The sequence below is a fragment of the Echeneis naucrates genome, chromosome 2 (genome assembly GCF_900963305.1).
Source record: "Echeneis naucrates chromosome 2, fEcheNa1.1, whole genome shotgun sequence".
In the NCBI taxonomy this organism is placed as follows: Eukaryota; Metazoa; Chordata; class Actinopteri; order Carangiformes; family Echeneidae; genus Echeneis; species Echeneis naucrates.
The window spans coordinates 17650290-17670246 of NC_042512.1; the positions used below are offsets into that span (position 1 = coordinate 17650290).

Consider the following 19957-nt stretch of genomic DNA (forward strand, 5'->3'; position numbering starts at 1 on the left):
TTTTTTGTTTGTTTTTAAATGAAGAGCAGTCTGTAGCAAGCATTGGTTCAGCAGGCCAACAGTTCAACACCAACACAACACATGGCTGAGGAACCATTTCAATACAAGTCCAGAACACCAAAAGGCTGAAGAGGCATTGGTCCAAACGAGACGGCGCTCTTTTGCTGAAGCCTGGAGAGAATGAACATCAATAAAACTTAAACATAATTCCTCCAGGTTGGGTGTTTATGCTATGCTAGCCAGCCGTCATCCATTTGTTGATAAAGTTTTACTCACCTGAGTGAGTCAGTAATGATGTTAGTCATTTTCAGTTACTATGCTGCAGTGAACTGAGAGTGAAGAAATCACCTTTAATGGCCGCCACCTCAGCTGATATCCAATTGGGCGAACAATTCCTGTGGAACAGAAGACATCAAAATGAACAGAATTGGGTTTTGTTTCTCATGAAATGCCTGCAGTATCTCAAACTGTCTGATAATGGATTTCACTTAACTTACAATTGCAAGCTGCAGTGAAGTGAGACAATCAGGAACTCACCTGGTGGTTGACATCAGAAATGGCCACAGCTGATATCCAATTAGGCAAACAATTCCTCACATTAGAGAAACAACCATTAACACCAGTAGCCTAAATGAATATATTAACACTGATGGAACAGAAGAGTGGAAACAGTCCAAGCACTTTAAAACTGAATGTTTCTAGTGATTTGAGTTATGCCTGCTTGACAAAAGCCAGTGTGAGACAGATCCCACTCTTCAGTCCCCTTTTACTCCAGCTTGGCTTTCTTCAGGGGCCATTTATCTGAAGAGGCAGACAGAGAGGGTGAGAGACATGCTCAGCTAAAAAGCAAACATCCACAGTTTAAAAATCTAGTAAAACAAACAAACTGCAGTTCCAGCTTAGTAGTGTAGGAACATCTTACACAGTGTATGATGCAACTGTGACCTACCAATTGTTGACTGAATGAAGGAGATGCACTGGGGTTGTGGTTTGTGTCTTCTCTTGACACAAAAACAGGGACTACCAACAGTCAGCAGGAGCTGATCACGAGGAGGACTACACACACATATACGTCATTTCCACTGTTCAGCTTCCAGGCATGAGTCCATTTAGCTGGTACCTCGTTCTCCTGCCTCTGAATGGGGCCTCACCCAAACGTGCTGCTGAAGTAGGCAGCAGGTGGGGGCGGGGCCAGCAATTAGCAATCAGCACACCTGTGACGACAACAAACAGCGAGAGCCGTCCCTGTTTCCACTCTTCAAGTAATCGATTTTAATAACTCAACTCACGTTTATTTTAAACTTTATTTTTAAAATCTTGAACATGAACATTATTTCATGAGAATGAATTATAATTTAAACTATATTGATGTAGTTTGGCCATTTGATAATCATGGTAACTTTGACACTGACAGAAATATTACACTTTGCTAAGAAGGCATTTAAAAACTGTTTCCTAAAACACATTATTGTTTTAACTTCCCTTTGTTTTTTTTACAATGCAGCTTTATTTGCTGATATTTATTTTTTCTATTTTGTCCACAGTCTCGCTTACAAATCAAATGCACTGTGGTGATGGTCGCCTACGTGAATATTTATTTAAATACCCATGCATGAACAGAGTTTTTTGTTTGTTTTTTTTGTTTTGTTCAAACAAGTCCTTCATCAAAAAGGAACTTCACAAGAAAATTTAATCTGAAGACAAAAGTACCTGTTATAACGGAGAAATCAGATTGCGAAGCAACGCAAAGATTGATCCAAAAATATTCTTCCTACTTCACCCTTAAAGGGGCTCTGCAGAAAAACCCCTTGGTGGTGATCAGAAAAAAGTGCCATTATTAAAAATTGCCATTGTTTGAGTCTATTTTGGGTAATAATTAACAGATTATCTTTTTCTATTTTCATCTGTTTGCCCCAAATGTAGTGCAACACTGAATACAACCACCAGAGGGAGTGAAAGATCCACTGACCAAACAAAAACTGATCCCATTTCAACCTTTTGGATTGGAACTGACAAAATGTGGCTACTGTCAATTCCCAATAGGCCCAACATCTTCCCAGTTACAACTTATCAAATCATTTGGAACAAATAAGGACTCTAAGACACACTGACATCTGGTTTCAACATTTATATTGTGATTTGTAGTTTATATGCAAGAGGACACGTTTACTCCATCTGCCACCATTTTTCTTCATTTCATTTGGCCCCATGTGTTCACATCAGCACATCGATAACTTACATACTGTACTGGAGCAAACAATCCTGCTATGGATGATGATATTCACTTATAAGAAATGGTGCACTGCTTCCAAGTGGCATTCACATGACTGTGGCTGGAGTGGGACAAAAGAGTAGCGTGTTCGCCAGGCCTCATTTGGAGGCAGTCTCAGATGATCTGATCATCTTCTCTCAACTGTAATCACATAAAAACCAATTCCACAGCACACATTTCCAGACAAAAAGCCAATTTAAAACCAGTTTAATGGTGAGAAATATTGATGATACGTCATCCCGGTGCATGAGGACATGTTGAGAATGGTTTCCTTGAAGGACTAGCACTAGCACCCTGAAAATGAAGGCATTGTTGCTAGAAATGAAAACCCTTCATGATCCACTCACTAGATAGGAAATCAAGAGATACCTGAAGCAGTCATGGCACCATGAAGAAACAAGATACGATAGACACACAAAGTTGAAAGCAACATTCAGCCTAATGCCATTCCGGTCATTTCTGTTATTGACTACATGATTTAATGCTCTGTACATTAACCAGACAAATGTATATTTCTAAATGGGGCCACCTTGTGGGGACAAGGTGGACTCGCATCACATGGCTGAATCCGCTTTGTACTCTCTTTTTCCTGGATTGTGATACCATGTGATTTAAGAAGGCGGCAGGGACCGACAGTAACGGAGTAGCAGCTGCGACTGTACAGATACAAACTGAAGGATAAGGTCCAGAAATCAAGCCAACGCACAGGGAACTCACACAGTCCACGAAGATACACCGCCACACGCCTGCCTCTCCATTTTACAGTCCATTATAAGTTTGCATTAAATTAAAAGTAGTTTCTCTCCAGTTGCACAGTCCGGACTCTGCTGAGCCTTTGGAAGAAATCTCCTTTCTGCTTTGACCTCTGTGCAAGACTTGGGGAATAAGGCTTCCTTCTGATTTGCATTTGCCAAGTGGTGAAACAGTCTAGAGATGTTTGAGACGACACATTTTAAGGTTTTCGCTTCTGATGTTGAGTGTTTTTGTTCCACTGAATCATTAACGTCATGTGTGCAACTCATTGAATACACCTTCCATATACATTCCATTGTGCCCCATTGTTTTGATCCTCTCTAGACTTTGTTGACTAGCTTTGAAAAGACAGACTTGTAAAAAAATCCTTCCATTTATCAATCATTAAATAATGTCATATAAAAGCAAACCGCTGCACAAAGGCCTTTCCTGATGGTTAACTACTTTGCCACCATATAATCATACATACATGCACGCACACAATGCATGTATGCATCTTCAGTCTCAGTTTCTCTCTCACACATGCACACACACCAGAACAGCTTTGTGTTTTACAGCTCGTTGTTACATGAGGTCCATGCAGTATCAAAGCAGAAAGATCCTGATGTGTTTTTGTTTCCATTTTTTAGTCTCCAGCACGTGGCATGAACTTATGGCAAAAAAGCAGATACATATTTTGGCCTGGTTCGGGCCAGACCTGGTTCCAGTAATATTTGCTCAACTCTTTTCATAACATATCTGCTTGGCGAACTGGATGGGTGGGTGGAGTTTACCAGACCAGGATAAACTGTCCCAGAACAGCAAACCCCACAAATCCAGCATGCCAAGCATGTTTAAAAAATGCGATAATTGGCAAACACGAATTGACCACAGTCTGGTTTGGGTTTTAGTATATACACAGTCATCTATTTAATCACTGTGATCCCAAAACGACAGAAGAACTCCAGGAATTTGCTCCATATATTCTTTCCTGTCTTTCCATCCATCTTCAGTACGTCCCGTTCTCCAAGTTCAACACTCTCCAGTAAGTTTGGTGGCGTCCCCCCGCTTTGGTGGTGCAGGTGGGGGACCTCGTCGTAGTGTTGCATAGCCTGAGATGTTTCCGGACATGTAGCCACCATTTCCTCCGTTGCTCTGCTTTCCCTGGTCCAGCAGCAGCTCGGGGGGTGGCGGCGGCAGCGCCATGTCGTCCATGGTCCCCGCAGGGTCCAACTTGCCCGAGAGGCCGGCAGAGTTGAGGGAACCCTGTCGACCCACCGACTTTCGCTTCAGCGTCCGGTTGAGATCCTCCAAGAAATTGGGCTGGCCTGAGCTGCCCTTCAGGGAGGTGGGTGGAGGTGGGGAGAGAGGAGGGGGCTCCGGGGTGGTGTTACTACGTCGGGCGAGTGTGGGCGGAGGAGTCTTTTTCAGTGAGCTCTTTCCCCATGTTGAGTTGCTAACAAGGGAGATGGGTGGTGGAGGAGGGGGAGCCTGGGGCTGGGGGTTTACCACAGCTACCCTTGGAGGTCCTCCGTTATGGGCATCACTACCAGGAAGTGGAGGAGGAGGGAAGAGCTCAGAGGCTGCTGGAGGAGGTGGGAAGTAGGCGCAGTCAGGTGGTGGGGAAGGGAAGTCACCACCAGACTGCTTCACCTGGCTCACTTTAGCCTGGAGCGCCAAAGGCAGGTTGGCCAGGTTAAGCTTGCCTGGTTTTGGGGGAGCGGGGGGTCCAGCTGAATTGTCCTTCGAAGGTGATCCAGTAGATGAGGGGGCGGGACATGGGAAGGAAGGAGAGGTGCTGCTCTGGGGGGCAAACTTGCTGAGTAAGTTCCTCCTGGACTCCTCATAGGAGGCGTTAGCCTTCATGCTGGAGTTCCTCTGTGGGGTGGGAGGTGGTTTCTTGCCTCCCAGATTACTGGAGGAGCCAGGGGGGGACTTCATTACGGCGGAGCCCAGGTTTCCAGGTGGGAGGGGAGGGGGAGGCGGAGTCGGGCCCATGGCAGGTGCTGGGGGAGGCGGCGGAGGAGGAGGAGGTGGAGCGGGGAAGCTAGTGTTGCTATCTGGAGGTGGAGGAGGGAACTCTGCAGACTGAAGCTGCTGGCCACCCCCAGGCTGCCATTTTGGTTTGGTCTTGACTGCAGGTGGGGAGAGGGGGACCTTGGGGTTCTCTATGTGATTGGCTACTTGGGATGATGATGCTCCTGGAAACTGACTGGCTATTTGTTTCACCAAAGACATGGTGGGAGGGGCTCCCGTGGAAATGGGTGGTGGTTTAGACAGGCTGTGTTGCTTAGGCAAGGTTGGAGGGGGGTGGCTGGATGTGTGGCCTGCCTGGAGGCTGAACTGTTTCTTGAGGGCTGCAGGTGGAGGTGGGGGTGGTGGTGGGGTTGGGCCCTCTAACGTAGCAGGGGGTGGTGCAGGGGGGAATGGAGCAACAGGTGACACGGGCTTGGGTGCAGTGTGAGGCACAAAACCTGGTGAGAAGGTTTTGGGTGGTGCTGGTGGTGGTGCAGGAGGCGGGGGGAACTGGGTCTGCACTGGGAACTGCTGGGGAGGAGGAGGAGGAGGTGGTGGGGGTGGAGGTAGAGGAGGTGGGGGCGGAGGGGCAGGAGCAGGTGGTGGAGACTCCTCCAGGTCTCCATTTGGAGGCAGGAGATCTCGTGGCGGGCTGGGAAATCTCTCCTTCAGTGCCTGCTTCAGCCCGTTGGGGTAAGCAGGCTGGCTCATAGGAGCTGGTGCAGGTGGGGGTGGAGGGGGAGGAGGAGGTGGAGGAAATGCTAATCCATTGGCCTGTGAAGCAAATGGAAGTCCTGGGGGAGGAGGAATAAAGGCAGGTGGGGTGGCTGGGCTGGGGGGGCCTAGCTTCAACACCGCCATGGCTGACCCAGGAGTTGGCATGGATGGTGGAGGAGGGGGAGGAGGTGGAGGTGGGACATTAGTTCTTGCAGCAATATGATTGACATTTGGTTTGACGGACACTTGAGCCGCAGGTGGTGTCGGAGCCGGGGGCAGAACTTGGTGAGCCTTAACAAGGAGGTGACTGGGCAGCTTGTGGTGGTTGGCAGCCTGCGAGGCCTTCTGGTTCTGCAGCCTGGTGATGGTGCTGTACTTGTACATGGTGGGAGCTGGTGAGTGGTGTGACACCATTTGAACAGGGGGTGGAGGAGGAGGCGGCGGTGGAGGAGGAGGTGGGGGAGGAGGAGCTAGCTGCTGCTGTGGGGGTGGCACGTGGTTGTAGCCACTGATGGTCTGTGGTGGCGGCTGCTGTGGTGGGGGGGGCATGTGGTTGTAGCTGCTGATGGTCTGTGGTGGCGGCTGCTGCGGTGGGGGGGGCATGTGGTTGTAGCCGCTGATGGTCTGTGGTGGCGGCTGCTGCGGTGGGGGGGGCATGTGGTTGTAGCCGCTGATGGTCTGTGGTGGTGGCTGTTGCTGCTGCGGCGGCTGCTGCGGCGGCTGCTGCTGCGGTGGGGGAGGCATGTGGTTGTAGCTGCTGATAGTCTGTGGCGGCGGCTGCTGCTGCGGTGGGGGGGGCATGTGGTTGTAGCCGCTGATAGTCTGTGGCGGCGGCTGCGGCGGCTGCTGCTGCGGTGGGGGGGGCATGTGGTTGTAGCCGCTGATAGTCTGTGGCGGCGGCTGCAGCGGCTGCTGCTGCGGTGGGGGGGGCATGTGGTTGTAGTTGCTGATAGTCTGTGGCGGCGGCTGCGGCAGCTGCTGCTGCGGTGGGGGGGGCATGTGGTTGTAGTTGCTGATAGTCTGTGGCGGCGGCTGCGGCGGCTGCTGCTGCGGTGGGGGGGGCATGTGGTTGTAGCCGCTGATGGTCTGTGTCTGCTGCTGTGGAGACTGAGGAGGCTGCTGTGGGCGCTGAGGTGACTGGGGCGGTGGCTGTGGGATCTGCTGAGGAGACTGAGGCTGGGGGGGCTGGGTCGGTGTCTGGGGGTGCACCGATGGGTGTTGAGGCTGTGGTGGGGGCTGGGGAGATGGTGTCAGGGTGGCGTGGTCGACTGAATGCTGGCTGTGATGCCGGCTGCTGTGGGAGGCGTGTGGTAGGGTGGCCCCCCTGGACGCCTCCATTCTCATCTGCTGAAAAAAAGAGACGGTGTGTCAGCTCAGAGAAGTGAAAGACGTTTTCTTCAATCCACACAACAGGCCGTTTGGAGTACCTTCGTGTTTTCCTCGATCTGGGTTCCTCTCTTCCAGGCCTCGGAGAAAATGGAGCTCACCACGCTCTGGGACCGGCCATGAGAGGAGCCTGTGTCCACACCGCTGTCCGAATGGCCTGAATGATTCGACTGAGACTCTGGGAGGAGACAGATGACGGTCAGCCTTTCTGAAAGACTGGATATACTTCACAATGTCAAACCATTAAAACGTGTAGACTGAAGAATTAGGCCGAACCGGGGATGCTGGCAGAGCTGGAGCCCGATCGGATGCTGGAGGTTGACAAAGACGACCAATCATACGCCGCCTCTGTCCGCTTCATGGCTTCCTGGTAGTTTCCATAAAGCTGCTTTCCATACTACAAACAAACACAAAGGGAGGGGGGGGGGGTATAAAATGAATGAAGATCACGGCTCTTCTGTGTTTCTGACATATTGAAGGAGCAGCTCAGGTTTCGACCTACCTTGGCGATCCGAATCCCGTTCACCCACTGGTGCAGCGTCCTGACGTCATCACAGCACAGATACTTGATGTACTGGGACTTCTTCTGGATTTGGGGATGCTGCAAAGAGAAATAAATACACATTTTAACATGTGATGTAGGAGACCGTGAAAAATGGTGAGAAAAACCACACAGTTCGTTCTCAGCCAATATGGCAGCTGCTATTTTCTACGCTTCTTTTCGTTTGTCACTATTTCGCCGTCACCTTCAGGGCCAGGCAGTAGTCAGTAGGAGCCTTGTATTTGCTGCGGTAGTCCTGTCCGTAATATACGTTAACATGGTCCAGCTGCAGGAAGCACACAAGATCCCTGGAGGCCTGCAGGGAGGAAGACATGGGAGGTAAGAGGACGTACGCGTACACGGCTGATTAGGGCCAACATGTTGTCTGTGACACCACAAGAATTACGTCGATCCAAATTAAAAGTACAACTCTTTACTCTGTGTCTGAGCTTCTGCCGACACGTTTGGGATTTAAACACGGAAACGCAACTACTGATGTCAGTGAAGACACTGCAAAAAATCTCTGGAGGATGAGGGTGCTACGAATACAGCACGTGTCTGCAGTAAATCTTTGGTATCGGTTGCGCTCAAAGTGTTCAGGCCCAAAACAGGAAATACCACAGATCAGACTGTGTGAATCTGGTTTTCATCACCCAAACCACATCTGTGTTTTCGATCTTTGTAGTGACAGAGCAGCATGACTGTCTGTCTACATCACCCCCCCCCCCCCCCCCCCCAAGCCTCACCAACCTTGGCTTTGCCTTTTGGAACGTAATAGATCCCCGACGCTCTGAGGAGGAAGTAACGCTTCTTCCACGACTTCTTCCCATCCTCCTTCAGCCACAGGATGCCCTCGATCTCTGGCACAGACACTGAGCCCCCACAGAAACACTCCTGAAGGATACACACACACAAATTAATGTTAAAGTTGAGCTTGAGTGATTATTCCTCCAGTTTTCTTCTAAAAATTAAACAGTACCTCTAATAGAGCCTCTTTGTTCCTGTCAGCCATTTCTGATGTCTCCTTTCGCCCCAACAAGTAGTTCTGGAAATGAACGTGAAGAACAGTGATGTGAATAGAGGACAGAGAGGGGAGTGGAGACCTGGGGGGGAGTGGAGACCTGGGGGGGAGGGGGGGGCATAAAGTCAGCGACTCACCGCATCTTATGTTAAATAATTTATTCACCTTGACTCTCTTTGGAGCTTTGACCTACTTCCAGCTCTCTGGGCTGTGCAGTCGCTGAGCATGCATAAACAATGTGTTTGTGTATACAGCAGATGAGTTCAGCGTTTACACACTTTCAGGGGCAGCGACTGAGAATGTACAGAAGATGATCTGTCTTCACTCTGCTGTGTGCGCGTGTGTTCGCGGAAAAGAAATGGCTTTTTCACCTGAGGGTTCTTGAAAAGAGCATATTTCTCAATGCGTTCAATGAACATGAGTTTGTTGTGGCTGTCCCGGGTCCAGTTCAACAGATTCTCCACCAAGTTCTCATGATCTTCAAAAATACGCTCTAGGGGAAAGCCAAAGGTAAGAGGAGAGAGGATTTGTGTGACAATATCATGCAAGATATGCAGTTTTCTTGCTGACCTGCAGATCTTCACTTAATATCCTCCTGCTTACAGAATCTTTAACTGTAAGCCTCAAATGGCACACAAATAGCCTGAAGCGGCTACTTTAGATCACACATAATTATAACACAGTCCACGTTTGTCACCTACATCGTTTACATTGCCCCGACACTTGGTGCATTAAAAAAAATCCACCTGCTCACGGTGCAGACGAAAGGAAACCATAAACAATGTTTAGTTGACTCAGGTGAGCAGCCCCTCCCTTACCCATCTGCAGCTCGGTGATGGTTTCCACCAGAGACCAGTCAGGGCTGTAGCCACAGTGTGACTTATCCAGCAGGCTGTCCAGCACCTGCCTGACTGTCTGCCGCTCGTCCACCATCATGGTCTTGGAGCTCTCATCCGACATATGAACCCTGATCACCAGCTGAGAAAGCAGAGGCAAAGGAGAATGTTTCTCTGTTATAATTATCACTTTATTAGTCTTTATTTCTCAGGTACTTTCTACGGTTCAGCATCAAGACAAGTAGGTAAGGGAGCTGCTTTAAATGATGAACTGATATTACCCACTTGGCAGACAACATATTTCTCTGGATACTTCTTTAAAAGCCTCTGGGGAACAATTTGCACTCATTTAATGTGAATATATTTTACTGCAGGAACAGTCCACTTCTTTTCAAACCACCGGCACTGTGTGGGCGACTTCAATGTATTGGAAGGATTAGATCTTGTCATGTGTTTGTAAAGCTTGTTTTAAATACTTCTAACTATTTATGGGTCACTGTAACAGCCACATTTTCACACATATTGGGGCTACTGAAGTCCAATAATCTACAAAAGGCTTTTCATCGTCAGGCGAACTAAAGTCCTCCAGAACAAGCGAGTTTAAACTAAGCTGAACGTGACAAACACTCGTGCCAACTCCAGCCTCACACAATCACAGCCCATATTAGACAAATCCTGGTGTGAAATCAAATTAAGCCTTCAATTCCTTGGCCTGATTGAATAAAGACAGGGACAAATAGGAATACTGAGGGAACTCTGAGACTCAGACGTGGGGAGTCTGACCTACATTTCTCGCAGGAGAAACCCCTAAAATCCCCCGTCTGGCAGAAAAAAAGAGAGCTGCATAAAACAGAATAATAAAAGAGGGGCAGAAAATCCAAATGAGAAAGTTCTGAATCCTACGAAAGTGTTTCAATCTTATAAATCCAAAATATAGTCAATGGTGAAGGCACAGTTGTTTACTTAAAATGCGAACAAGCACGACGCTAATAATTTAGCACATGACATTTTCCCAGCTGTCCCAGCACCCTTTATCTTGTCATACACTATTCAGTTGGCAGAGTGAAGTCTAACACTGTTTGTTGAAGCCCTTTTCATTGCATGTAAAAGCCAAATCATCCTGCCAAATGGCCTCGCTCTCAGCCACAGAGACAGTTCATTGAGTGGCAGAAACACTGATAAAAATGGCCTGCCTGTGGCGTCCCGTGCTGCCTTCACAGTTTCAATGGAGCAAGGTGCCCCAGTTGTGCACTGAAAAGCAGCACTTGTTTGGTTGCATGGGGGTAAGTGAGACGTCTTCTGCAAACCGCGTCTGCATTGTCTCCCAACACACACATATACTGCATCTTTCTCTGAAGCCTCTGTCTGAATTCTTGCTCGCTCCCCAGCAGACACACACACACACACAATCAAACGCTGCAATGACCCAATTTCTCTGCGCTTCACTGCCTCTCTTTGTGAATGAAGTTCACAAAGAAATACAGTGTGCAGTGAATATGACAAGACAGCAATTACTATAGGAGTCTGATTGGCTTTAAAAGAGAAAGTGAGTCGGTCAGTGTGTGTGTGTGTGTGTGTGTGTGTACAAAGGACAGAGGGGGTCCAACCTTTTTGATCTGTGCCTCCTTGATTTTTTCCAGGGCAACTCGGATCTTCTCTGCCTTCAGTTTGGCAGCTTGCTCCTCCTAAATGGACACACAAGACCACCATTAATACAGCTGCCATTCACACAACCCCCACAAAAAAAAACAGTGTTTTTGATTGCACAGCCTTGCCTCAGCCCCTTCACACACGTCTATCATCATTCCTGTGGCAGGAATAAAACATTCTGTACACACGCGCAACTTCATTAAATAATAAGCAATGCACAAGCCTCGGGAATGGTGGCACATGGCGTCTAATTTTCCTTCAGGAAGCTTACCTGCCCTCTCCAACAGGACGCCATCACCTCCATCGTGCAGGTTGCTTTTTGCTCGCAAGTGTGTATGTGATTGTGTTTTATCACCGGTATGTGACTATACGATCAAGCACAAAAGAATGTGATGCTAAATCGCCGCTATTGTGACACAGGTCTGGTGTGTCCCCTCAAATATGGTGCTCCATTTACGGTTCCATATTGGATTCATATGGAGCAGCAGCCGTTTCCTTTGATCACGCTCTTACAGCAGAACGGCAACAATAGTAGAAGATCCCCGAAGGGCGAGAGCCTGCGACCGAGAGCAGGATCACTTCAGAAACAGTCTGCGCCCTGCACAAAGAAACTGATCTCCAGCAGGGATCATATTAAAAAGGGGGGAAAACATTTAGGAAATATCCAAACGCGTCCATAATTGATACAGCGGGACGAAAACAGGTTCGTCCTCGGTTGGTTTTACATCGCAAGATTGAAACAAAAATTCAAAAAAGCAAAAGAAATGTAAAAAATATAAATATAGCAGCGTACATTTCCACCTCAAGCTACTGCTTTCAAAAAGTTATTCCACCATGATCATCGGGAGAAGAAATTCAGTCCTGCATCCACATCCTGGGGTCAATCTGGTGACAGCGCAGGTTCATTGGCACGCAGACGTGCATCATACGAGCCGCACAACTTGACTAAAACCCAAAGTGAGACAGTAGGGAAGACGATGCCCCTCCCCCTTCTCCCCTCCCGCCCTCGCTTCCTGCTTCCTCCCCTCTGTCTTCCTCCCCCTCCATCATTCTCTTCCCCTCCCTCTAGAATAGATGCAGAGGTTTGGGAGCGTGCCCAATCGATAGAGCATAATCCCCACAAAAACATTAGAACGGCGGCTCGGCCAATCAGGGAGCTCCATTTGCAAGACCCCGTACCTTTGAGCCAGTCAGGACAAGGGCAAGGGGGCGGGAGCGTGACTGACATTGGCCCCCGGAGCTAAACTACAGTGACAAGGACGAAGTGTAGATTTTTGGGTCAATGAGAATCCGCGGTGTTGTATATTTGAAGTTGTGTGTGTCGACACGGGCATGTGTGGTTCAAGAAAAGGGGGTGGCAAGCCTCTTATCTCGAGAAACTACCCCAACCCCAACCACCACCACCCCCCCCCCCCATTGACCCAGACTATCTTTTCCACATGAGCAGCTCCAGAGCACAAACACATTAACGCTATAAAAGCCAACACTGCGTTTGGCCGGCACACAGCGATGGGCTTTTAGCCAGCCGAGTGTGAGAAACAGAGGTCATGGGGGTCGTGCAGACTACAGCGCAGAGTCAATCTGAGTCACCCCGTAGGTTTAGCCCCAGAAATGTCAGCGTCTTGCTCTTCCCTTCATTATTCCCTCTCCACATGACACCTACACCGTTTTCTCGATTAAACATTAGTCTGCTTCCTATTCCACGGCCGTTTCTCTCAGCCACACCAGAGCCAATTTTAAAAGGCTCTTCTGCCAAGCCTGGAAAAAAAAAATTAAAATCTTGGCTCCATCTCCCTTTGATGTCTTCCCACTCTCTCCCACCAAACATCCCGCGCTCATTCAGCATTCGGATTTGCAAGCGAGGAGAGGGAGAGATTTTTGTGAGTTGAGTGGAGGCGATAGCAGCTCGGCCTCTCACACTCTCTGGTGAAAAGTGCAACACTAACACATAAACTCTCCCGGCCTGAACACCGCAGGCTGTCCATCCTCTCCCTTCCTGAAACGACTCGAAAGCTTTCTGCATACACGGAGAGGCTGAGCTCGGATGCCAGAAACGAACAGCCTTGAAACATTGGACTAATTCCACTGTTTTCCAACACAAAGGGAAACTGCAATGGAAAGATTTTGGCTGAAATTTTTGAGCGCAGATAAATCGTGGATATTTCTGGAGGAGTCAGCCAGCCTCACTTTGATTAGACATTCAAATAACTGAAAGGATTTAAGAAAGAAATTGACGCCCGTCTCTTACATGTGTTTGTTGTGAGGTCTTTCCAAACAGTCTTCTCGACCTTTGTCCTATCTAAAATTACAATCATTCCTGATTGGTCTCATAATGAGCAAAATCTGTTCGATTATCAAATCTCTTATGGATTGAGGGATGCCTGGACCTTGGCTGCTGTCACTGTGCGCTTGGCTACATGTTGTGTAGTGATGGTGGGATAAATCAAACAGCAGCCAACAAATCTGCACACATCTGATCGGCATAAGATTCGCTTCGAAGCCAAAGGCTGCGAACAATACACTTGCTGAGAAAGCTGACAGCTGCCAGGAGGTTTAACGTACTTTATCAAAACTACATTTTATTGTCTTGTGCCTGTACCAGCATGGGATAGCAAAGAATTCCCTTTAAATAAAACCTGCAGAACTAATTGTATATATTTGCCACTTTAATACACATTCAAGCATGGCACACAACAACCAACTATTATTTAATGATCAATTAATTGAATCATTTAGTCGAAAACTGTTGAGAAAGGATGGAGAAGAAAATGCCTGAACTCAAACTCCATCTGCTAAAGAAGACCTCAACATGTGAAGTCTCATTTTTTGGGGCAAACTACTTTCCACAGTGAAGTGGAATATGTAGCTAATCAGTTCAAAATTGCACCCAATTACACTATTATCCATTGAATAATCAATTAATTGATCAGTGGTAACAGATCTAATGATAATAAATCGCATTTCCTTTCTAAATAAAGACAGTTCAAATCAAAAGCCAGCTGCGCAGAGAAAGACAGTAGAGATTCACAGTCAGAAGGATACAAGGCAGACAAAGAGAAATGTGGAAGCATGTAGGGAAAAATCCACTGTTGGATATATGAACTTTAATTACCTTTGTTTATTCTTTCATGAGGTTAAACTTGCCTCAATACTTTTGGAGAGAGCAAAGCCCCCGGGGGAGGGCGTGGTGACATCCCCTTGTTGGCTTTGAGTGTTTTCTTCAAATTATTCAATCTGATTTCAAGAATCTGTGTTTCAACAGTGTCACCAAGATGGATTTTTTTTTCCAGCGAAAGACATGCAAAGCAGAAGACGGAAAGCAAAAGAATAAATATAGACAAATAAACAGAGAAGCAAGTGTATGAGGAAGTCACCTTGGTCAGGAGGTGAGAAGGTTTTCCAGCTATACTTTTCAGAATGAGTGAGGTTTCTCGGTCCAGATAGGAGTGCTTGGGTGAAGAGAGAAGGGGAGATAAAAAAATAAAAATAAAAAGAGAGAGCAGAGGAAGAGACAAAATATAGAGAAGTCAGTGCCAGATGATTCTTGGAGGCTTATTAATTGCAGGTGTTTTGATCTTTTTTTGTATAAAAGGAGCGTGGAAGCGAGAGAAGGCTCCATAAAAGGAGCGCTCAGCAGTTGTGGTTGTCATTAGCTGCAGCTGTGGGGAAAGAAGCCATGATTGTGACAGATACTGTCAATATGAACACGACTGAAACAGACTGGAGTGTGTGAACTTTATGCTAATCTGTACATTCTTCCTTACACACACACACACACACACACACACACACAATCGTGACACACTTGTTATGCTGCATGCTAAAGCTAAAATGTCAGCTGGTTATCGGTCTTCCTGCAAAAATTCCAGCATAAAAATCACTAACTGTGCAGCCCTATACACATGCATGCACACATGCAAGCTCACACACATGCACTTACAGTGGCCCGGTCCACTTCATCCTCATGCGAGGTGAAGTCAAGCTGCCGTCTGGAGGGCTTACCATGGGCCCGTCGTAGTGTGACATGCTGGGAAAATCAGGAGGTGAAGGCAAGGTGTGTGTGGACAGACAGCACAGATATAGGAAAGGATGCAAACACTGTTAATATGAACACATGCAGAGGGGACAGGCCAGATGCAATACACACGGTGTTAACAACACATTGCTCTCCTTTCTCCTCTGATGGCCCATAAACATTCATCTGTTTATGTACAGTATATTTGCTTACGCCTACACCACTAAAACAAGTTCAACAAATATACTTTAGGGAAGATTTTTGCTTTGGTTAATGAGCCAAGATGTTTGGTGTATGAACCAAGAAATTCAGGAGTGATGGATGCTGACATTGTAATCCAAGTCACACTTAGAAGACTAACAGGGGATTACAATGTGTTCATGAACACACAATCCAGTGTGCAACACACAGGCCGTGTTCTGGATTGACTTGCAGTACACTTCATGCATGCAGTTTCATCCAAACCTCATGCTGTGTGGTTAAACATGCAGGATCACAGCTGGACTGACGTCATTTCAGCAAATGAAGGATTTGGATTTTATTAGAAAATCCAAATGATGGCCTCATAAACACAGATTTCACTTACCAGTGCACATGGAAACACACACATCTTCCACAAAGTGCCGCCAACACACTCATTCTCATTATCTGATACACTACGTTTGCCTCCTTTGTGTGTTTGTATCAGTGTTTTTGTGTACTTCAGTGGAGGTCATACCTCAGTGCTGGTCTGATTTTGTGCTTGTGTGCTCGGGCTGCTCTGGGCCTCCACCTCTCCTGCCGGCATCACTTTATCAATGTCCAGGGAGTCCATGCTGGACGCTGAGGCACATGCTGAATTCACGCTGGACCGCTGGGACTGAGCTTCCTGTTCGCTGACAGCGCCCACTGAGCCCGTCCGGCGGTGCTGCCCTCCACCAGACGACCCAGACGAGGGCCGTCGGAGTGTGGTGGAGGAGAAAGAAGATGAAGAGGAGGAAGAAGAGGATGTTTGGCGAGCTGCCTCATCCATGCTGAGAGACGCTTTCTCCAGCTGAGAGGTGATGTCGTCCAGAGAAATGTTGGAGGCCGCGGGGCGAGTGTTGGCGCTGCCACCTCGCACTGTGTTGGCTGGTGATGCCCGGGTGCTGCTGCTGGTGCTTCCTGTTGGCGTGTTCAAAGTTTCAGCACAGCTCAGCTGGAGAGGAAACATCTCTGCATGCACAGACTCCATTTTAAATAAAATATGATCCATATATAATGCTTTTTTAGAAATGGAACTCATCTCTTAATGTCTGACAACATTCATTACACGTCCCGTTTGGATTTCGACTGCTACGTGTCACATTTTTAAACCTCCTGATCTGCAGACAATCTGAATGATATTCTTCTCCATCCAAACACTATCCCAGGCCAACAATGTGGATTTTTATGAAGCCTTATTCACGATGATTGATGCTGCAATTATTGTATTAATGTTAAAACACTACATTATGAATACGCATTCATCGGTGAGACTACCTCCACTGCTCCCCCCTCCACTGGTGCCTGTATGCTTGGCACTAGCACTACGCCCTCCAGGGGCCCGCTGGCCTTTGCTCTGGCCCCGAGAGGTGGAGTTTGGTCTGGAAATTGTATTGAGCTCCTGCTCTATTGAGCACAGGTCGGCCATCAGGGCGTCGAGGTCGACAGTGTCTCCCTGGTTCAAGGCCTCTGGAGGGAGCAAAGATAAAGGACAGGGGGAGATCAGAGAGAGAGGACACGGCAGAGGGGATGATTCCACTTCTCTTATGTCTGATCTGCCTCATACTACCGTTTATGTTGTACATCGAGAAGCGGTAGGAGAAGTTGGCCATGTTTGTCTCCTGCCTGAGAGGAGGCTTCTGCAGTGCTTTCTGTGGCCTGCCGTCATCCAGACTCTGCAGAGCACAAGCACATGCAAACAGGAAATATTTGAGGTGCGGAAAAAAAAACATAAAAAACAGCACATATTCTGACATTACAGTCAAACCGAAGGATCTAAGCAACCACGTCTGTCTGCACAGCTCTCTCTCTCACACACACACACACACACACAGTGTTGGTAGGAGGGGAGTTGCTAGGATACAGTATAGGGAGACAGGATTAGCAGTGTTCAGGTTGCTATGGTTACAGCCCCTTCCTTTCCCCGTGCCTCTCTACCTGTTTCAGCGGAACCAACCGCCATTACTTTGACTGTGGATGTGCGTTATGTGTCACGTTAACCTGTGTGAGCTTGTCCAGCTCTCCCAGCCAGGCTCCAAACATCTTGTCAAGGTCCTGGTCTTCCTTATCACTGTCCTCCTCGGCTCCATGGTCCAACTCATCATCTGACACCTGCTCCATCTACACACACACACACAAACAAAAACCACACAGAGGACAGCAAATGAGAATGAGTCCTACGATTTTTCAAATTCACATCCAGTTAGCAGGAGTGATCTGAAAGAGGAAAGAAAGACAAAAAAAAAACCTTCAGCTCATGCCAACCTCATTGCCTGTTACCATGACAACCGCTCGTGGACCCCTAGCGGGCACCCTTTGCGGTGTGATCGGTGGTGTGCCCTGTAGTGTGGAGTGTACTGTTCACCGCTGACACACCCAGCATCTCTGCTCTCAGCTGAGGGAGCTGAAGCAGCATCACATCGAGCGAATCACTTCAGCATGGAGGACACACCGCCAAGCCCTGCCGATCGTTGGCAGGTGGCCTTCGTGGCTACATGGCCCAGTGTGAGTGGAGGAAGGCACGACAGGCTGGCTGTTGGAGCCCAGCTGTGATGTCAAAGGTGATGAAATGGCGCCCTCCAGTGGACACGAATGAAAGAGTTGGAGCCGCAATAAAAATGCAGTCATGCAACTGTTGGCTCAATTCCAGCAGCTCATATCTGCTAATGCAACAGAGCAGGTGATGGGATCTGGAAAGCATCTTAATATTGACATTTTCCAAAGAGGGGAGTTTTTTTTTTTTTTTTTTTTTTACTGGATATATTTCATCTGCTGAAAACTGCCAGATCTTTGGGAAACATTTCCCTGCATTCAAACCAAATTCACATTCGCACACATTCTAATGGCAACATATTTTAATGTAATCAACCTTCCAGGACTCGTTTAAAATGAAGTGGCCTGCAATCAAACAAGATCCAGCGTTTACAAGGACTCTCCAAAAACTGAATGAAAACACATTTTATGAATATGGGCTGAACCAAGAGGAGACCGAAAATGACCCCATTCTGCAATGTGAAACAAATGACGATGGCCTTGTTGCCTTCTTATCATTTCTAGGTCAGGTGGGCAGCCAAAGTGTTTAGACAGCCTGATATTACCCAACCTGGAGAACGAATAAACCCCCACACATGCCAGTATGCTGGGAGGAGGAATGTTGTCTTATCTGGCCATATGTGCGTCAAACAGAAGGTCCGCGGCCTGCTGCTCCCTGCCATCCTCACACACACTGCAGCAGAATCATTCCATCTTCTGAGAACAGATCAATAAACCAAATGAGACAGGCCACTCTTCTCGTGCTTTCCATACAGTCCGATACAGATGGAATATTCCTGGGTAATCCCATTGATGTTTACAGGGGGTGTCATGCCCTCCTGTTAGTCACAGTGCATGGTGTCAGTCACAAGAGGGGAACGAACCAAACCAGGATTAACCCTGTTGGTTCTGTCCACCCCGGTTCGTTTGATCTAGTGAAATGTGTCCATGTGGCTCAACATGCTTTGTGTGCATTTTTTTTTTTTTTTTTTTTTTGCATGTGTAAGCCTTCATGGCTTCACTGAATACTTGATAAACAATCTAAAAGTCATGTTTTGTTGGTAGAAGGTGATAAAAGCAGGCAATAAAACAGGCAGTAGGTGAACGGCAATAAAACAGGCGGGCGTTTGACAAAGCAAATAGGAATATGATAGCGGCACCACTGAAGAATTGGTCAGCTTGAGACACACAAACACACACACACACACACACAGTTAAGCTGTGTGTTTGTTTCAGATCATAAGCGTTTACATTCCAGACAGCACACATGCTCTGCTCCTTAAAGTCACCGTATTGACTGAACGTAAAAATATACTCTCTCTCCAATCCCAGCCTTTGTGTCTCTGCAGATGATATTACAAGCAAAGCCGCCGCTTCTGTGTGTGTGTGTGTGTGTGTGTGTGTGAGCACAGCACAGTGTTGCTGATGGATGCTTTCCTGCCTTGGCACGCTTATCAAACACACGAGCAGTGCAGACACGTCATCTTTTCAAGAAAGATAGAGTCTAAGTATGTAAACAAAAACAAATTAACCAAGTGTGCGTGAGTGTATTTCTGCAAGTCAAATCATATTCACGAACGTGGGAGTCAGAACAGGAAATGGCCAGGATGTGCAGAATTCCTGATTTCCCTAACGGCCTGGTTCTGGGCCGGAAACTCCAGCTGTCCCTAGGTTTGTCCGTGCCACTTATTGGGGAAGGCGGCGAATTGGGGAGGGGGGGGGCATGTGGGTGGAAGGAGGAGCTCGGGGTGCCAAGAGTGAAATCCAGACCCCTACATTGTTCCGCCCACCGGCTGCACCCTTGAAGATGACCCAAAAGTTTACCATCAGAACATTCACCAGTCCGGCTTCATTTAAATTACATAGTAACGTCCTACCACCAAAGAACTTAAACAAGCGTTTGTCGGCTCAGCTGCCCTCATATCTGGCTCCACACGGGGCCCTCTGGTCTGTGTCTATTTGGGGCTTTCCCACTATGAAAAGGCTTGACTATTCTTTCTGTAAGGATATCATGACA

At 47.6% G+C, this 19957-nt stretch overlaps 1 protein-coding gene across 1 annotated transcript in view; it reads right to left on the minus strand.

The window, feature by feature from the left end:
- Positions 1–1728: 1728 nt before the first annotated feature.
- Positions 1729–19957, minus strand: part of raph1b (Ras association (RalGDS/AF-6) and pleckstrin homology domains 1b) — a 40260-nt gene continuing 22031 nt past the window's right edge. The window contains exons 3-18 of the mRNA XM_029523393.1: positions 17410–17529; positions 16979–17084; positions 16687–16878; positions 15905–16329; positions 15112–15198; positions 14546–14620; positions 11129–11206; positions 9504–9663; positions 9057–9178; positions 8644–8709; positions 8415–8558; positions 7870–7980; positions 7626–7724; positions 7400–7520; positions 7165–7301; positions 1729–7084 (exon numbers count right to left, since the gene is read on the minus strand). Coding sequence (XP_029379253.1) covers positions 4037–7084; positions 7165–7301; positions 7400–7520; positions 7626–7724; positions 7870–7980; positions 8415–8558; positions 8644–8709; positions 9057–9178; positions 9504–9663; positions 11129–11206; positions 14546–14620; positions 15112–15198; positions 15905–16329; positions 16687–16878; positions 16979–17084; positions 17410–17529 — 5091 coding nt within the window. The 3' untranslated portion in view covers positions 1729–4036. The remainder of the gene's footprint in view (positions 7085–7164; positions 7302–7399; positions 7521–7625; positions 7725–7869; positions 7981–8414; positions 8559–8643; positions 8710–9056; positions 9179–9503; positions 9664–11128; positions 11207–14545; positions 14621–15111; positions 15199–15904; positions 16330–16686; positions 16879–16978; positions 17085–17409; positions 17530–19957) is intronic.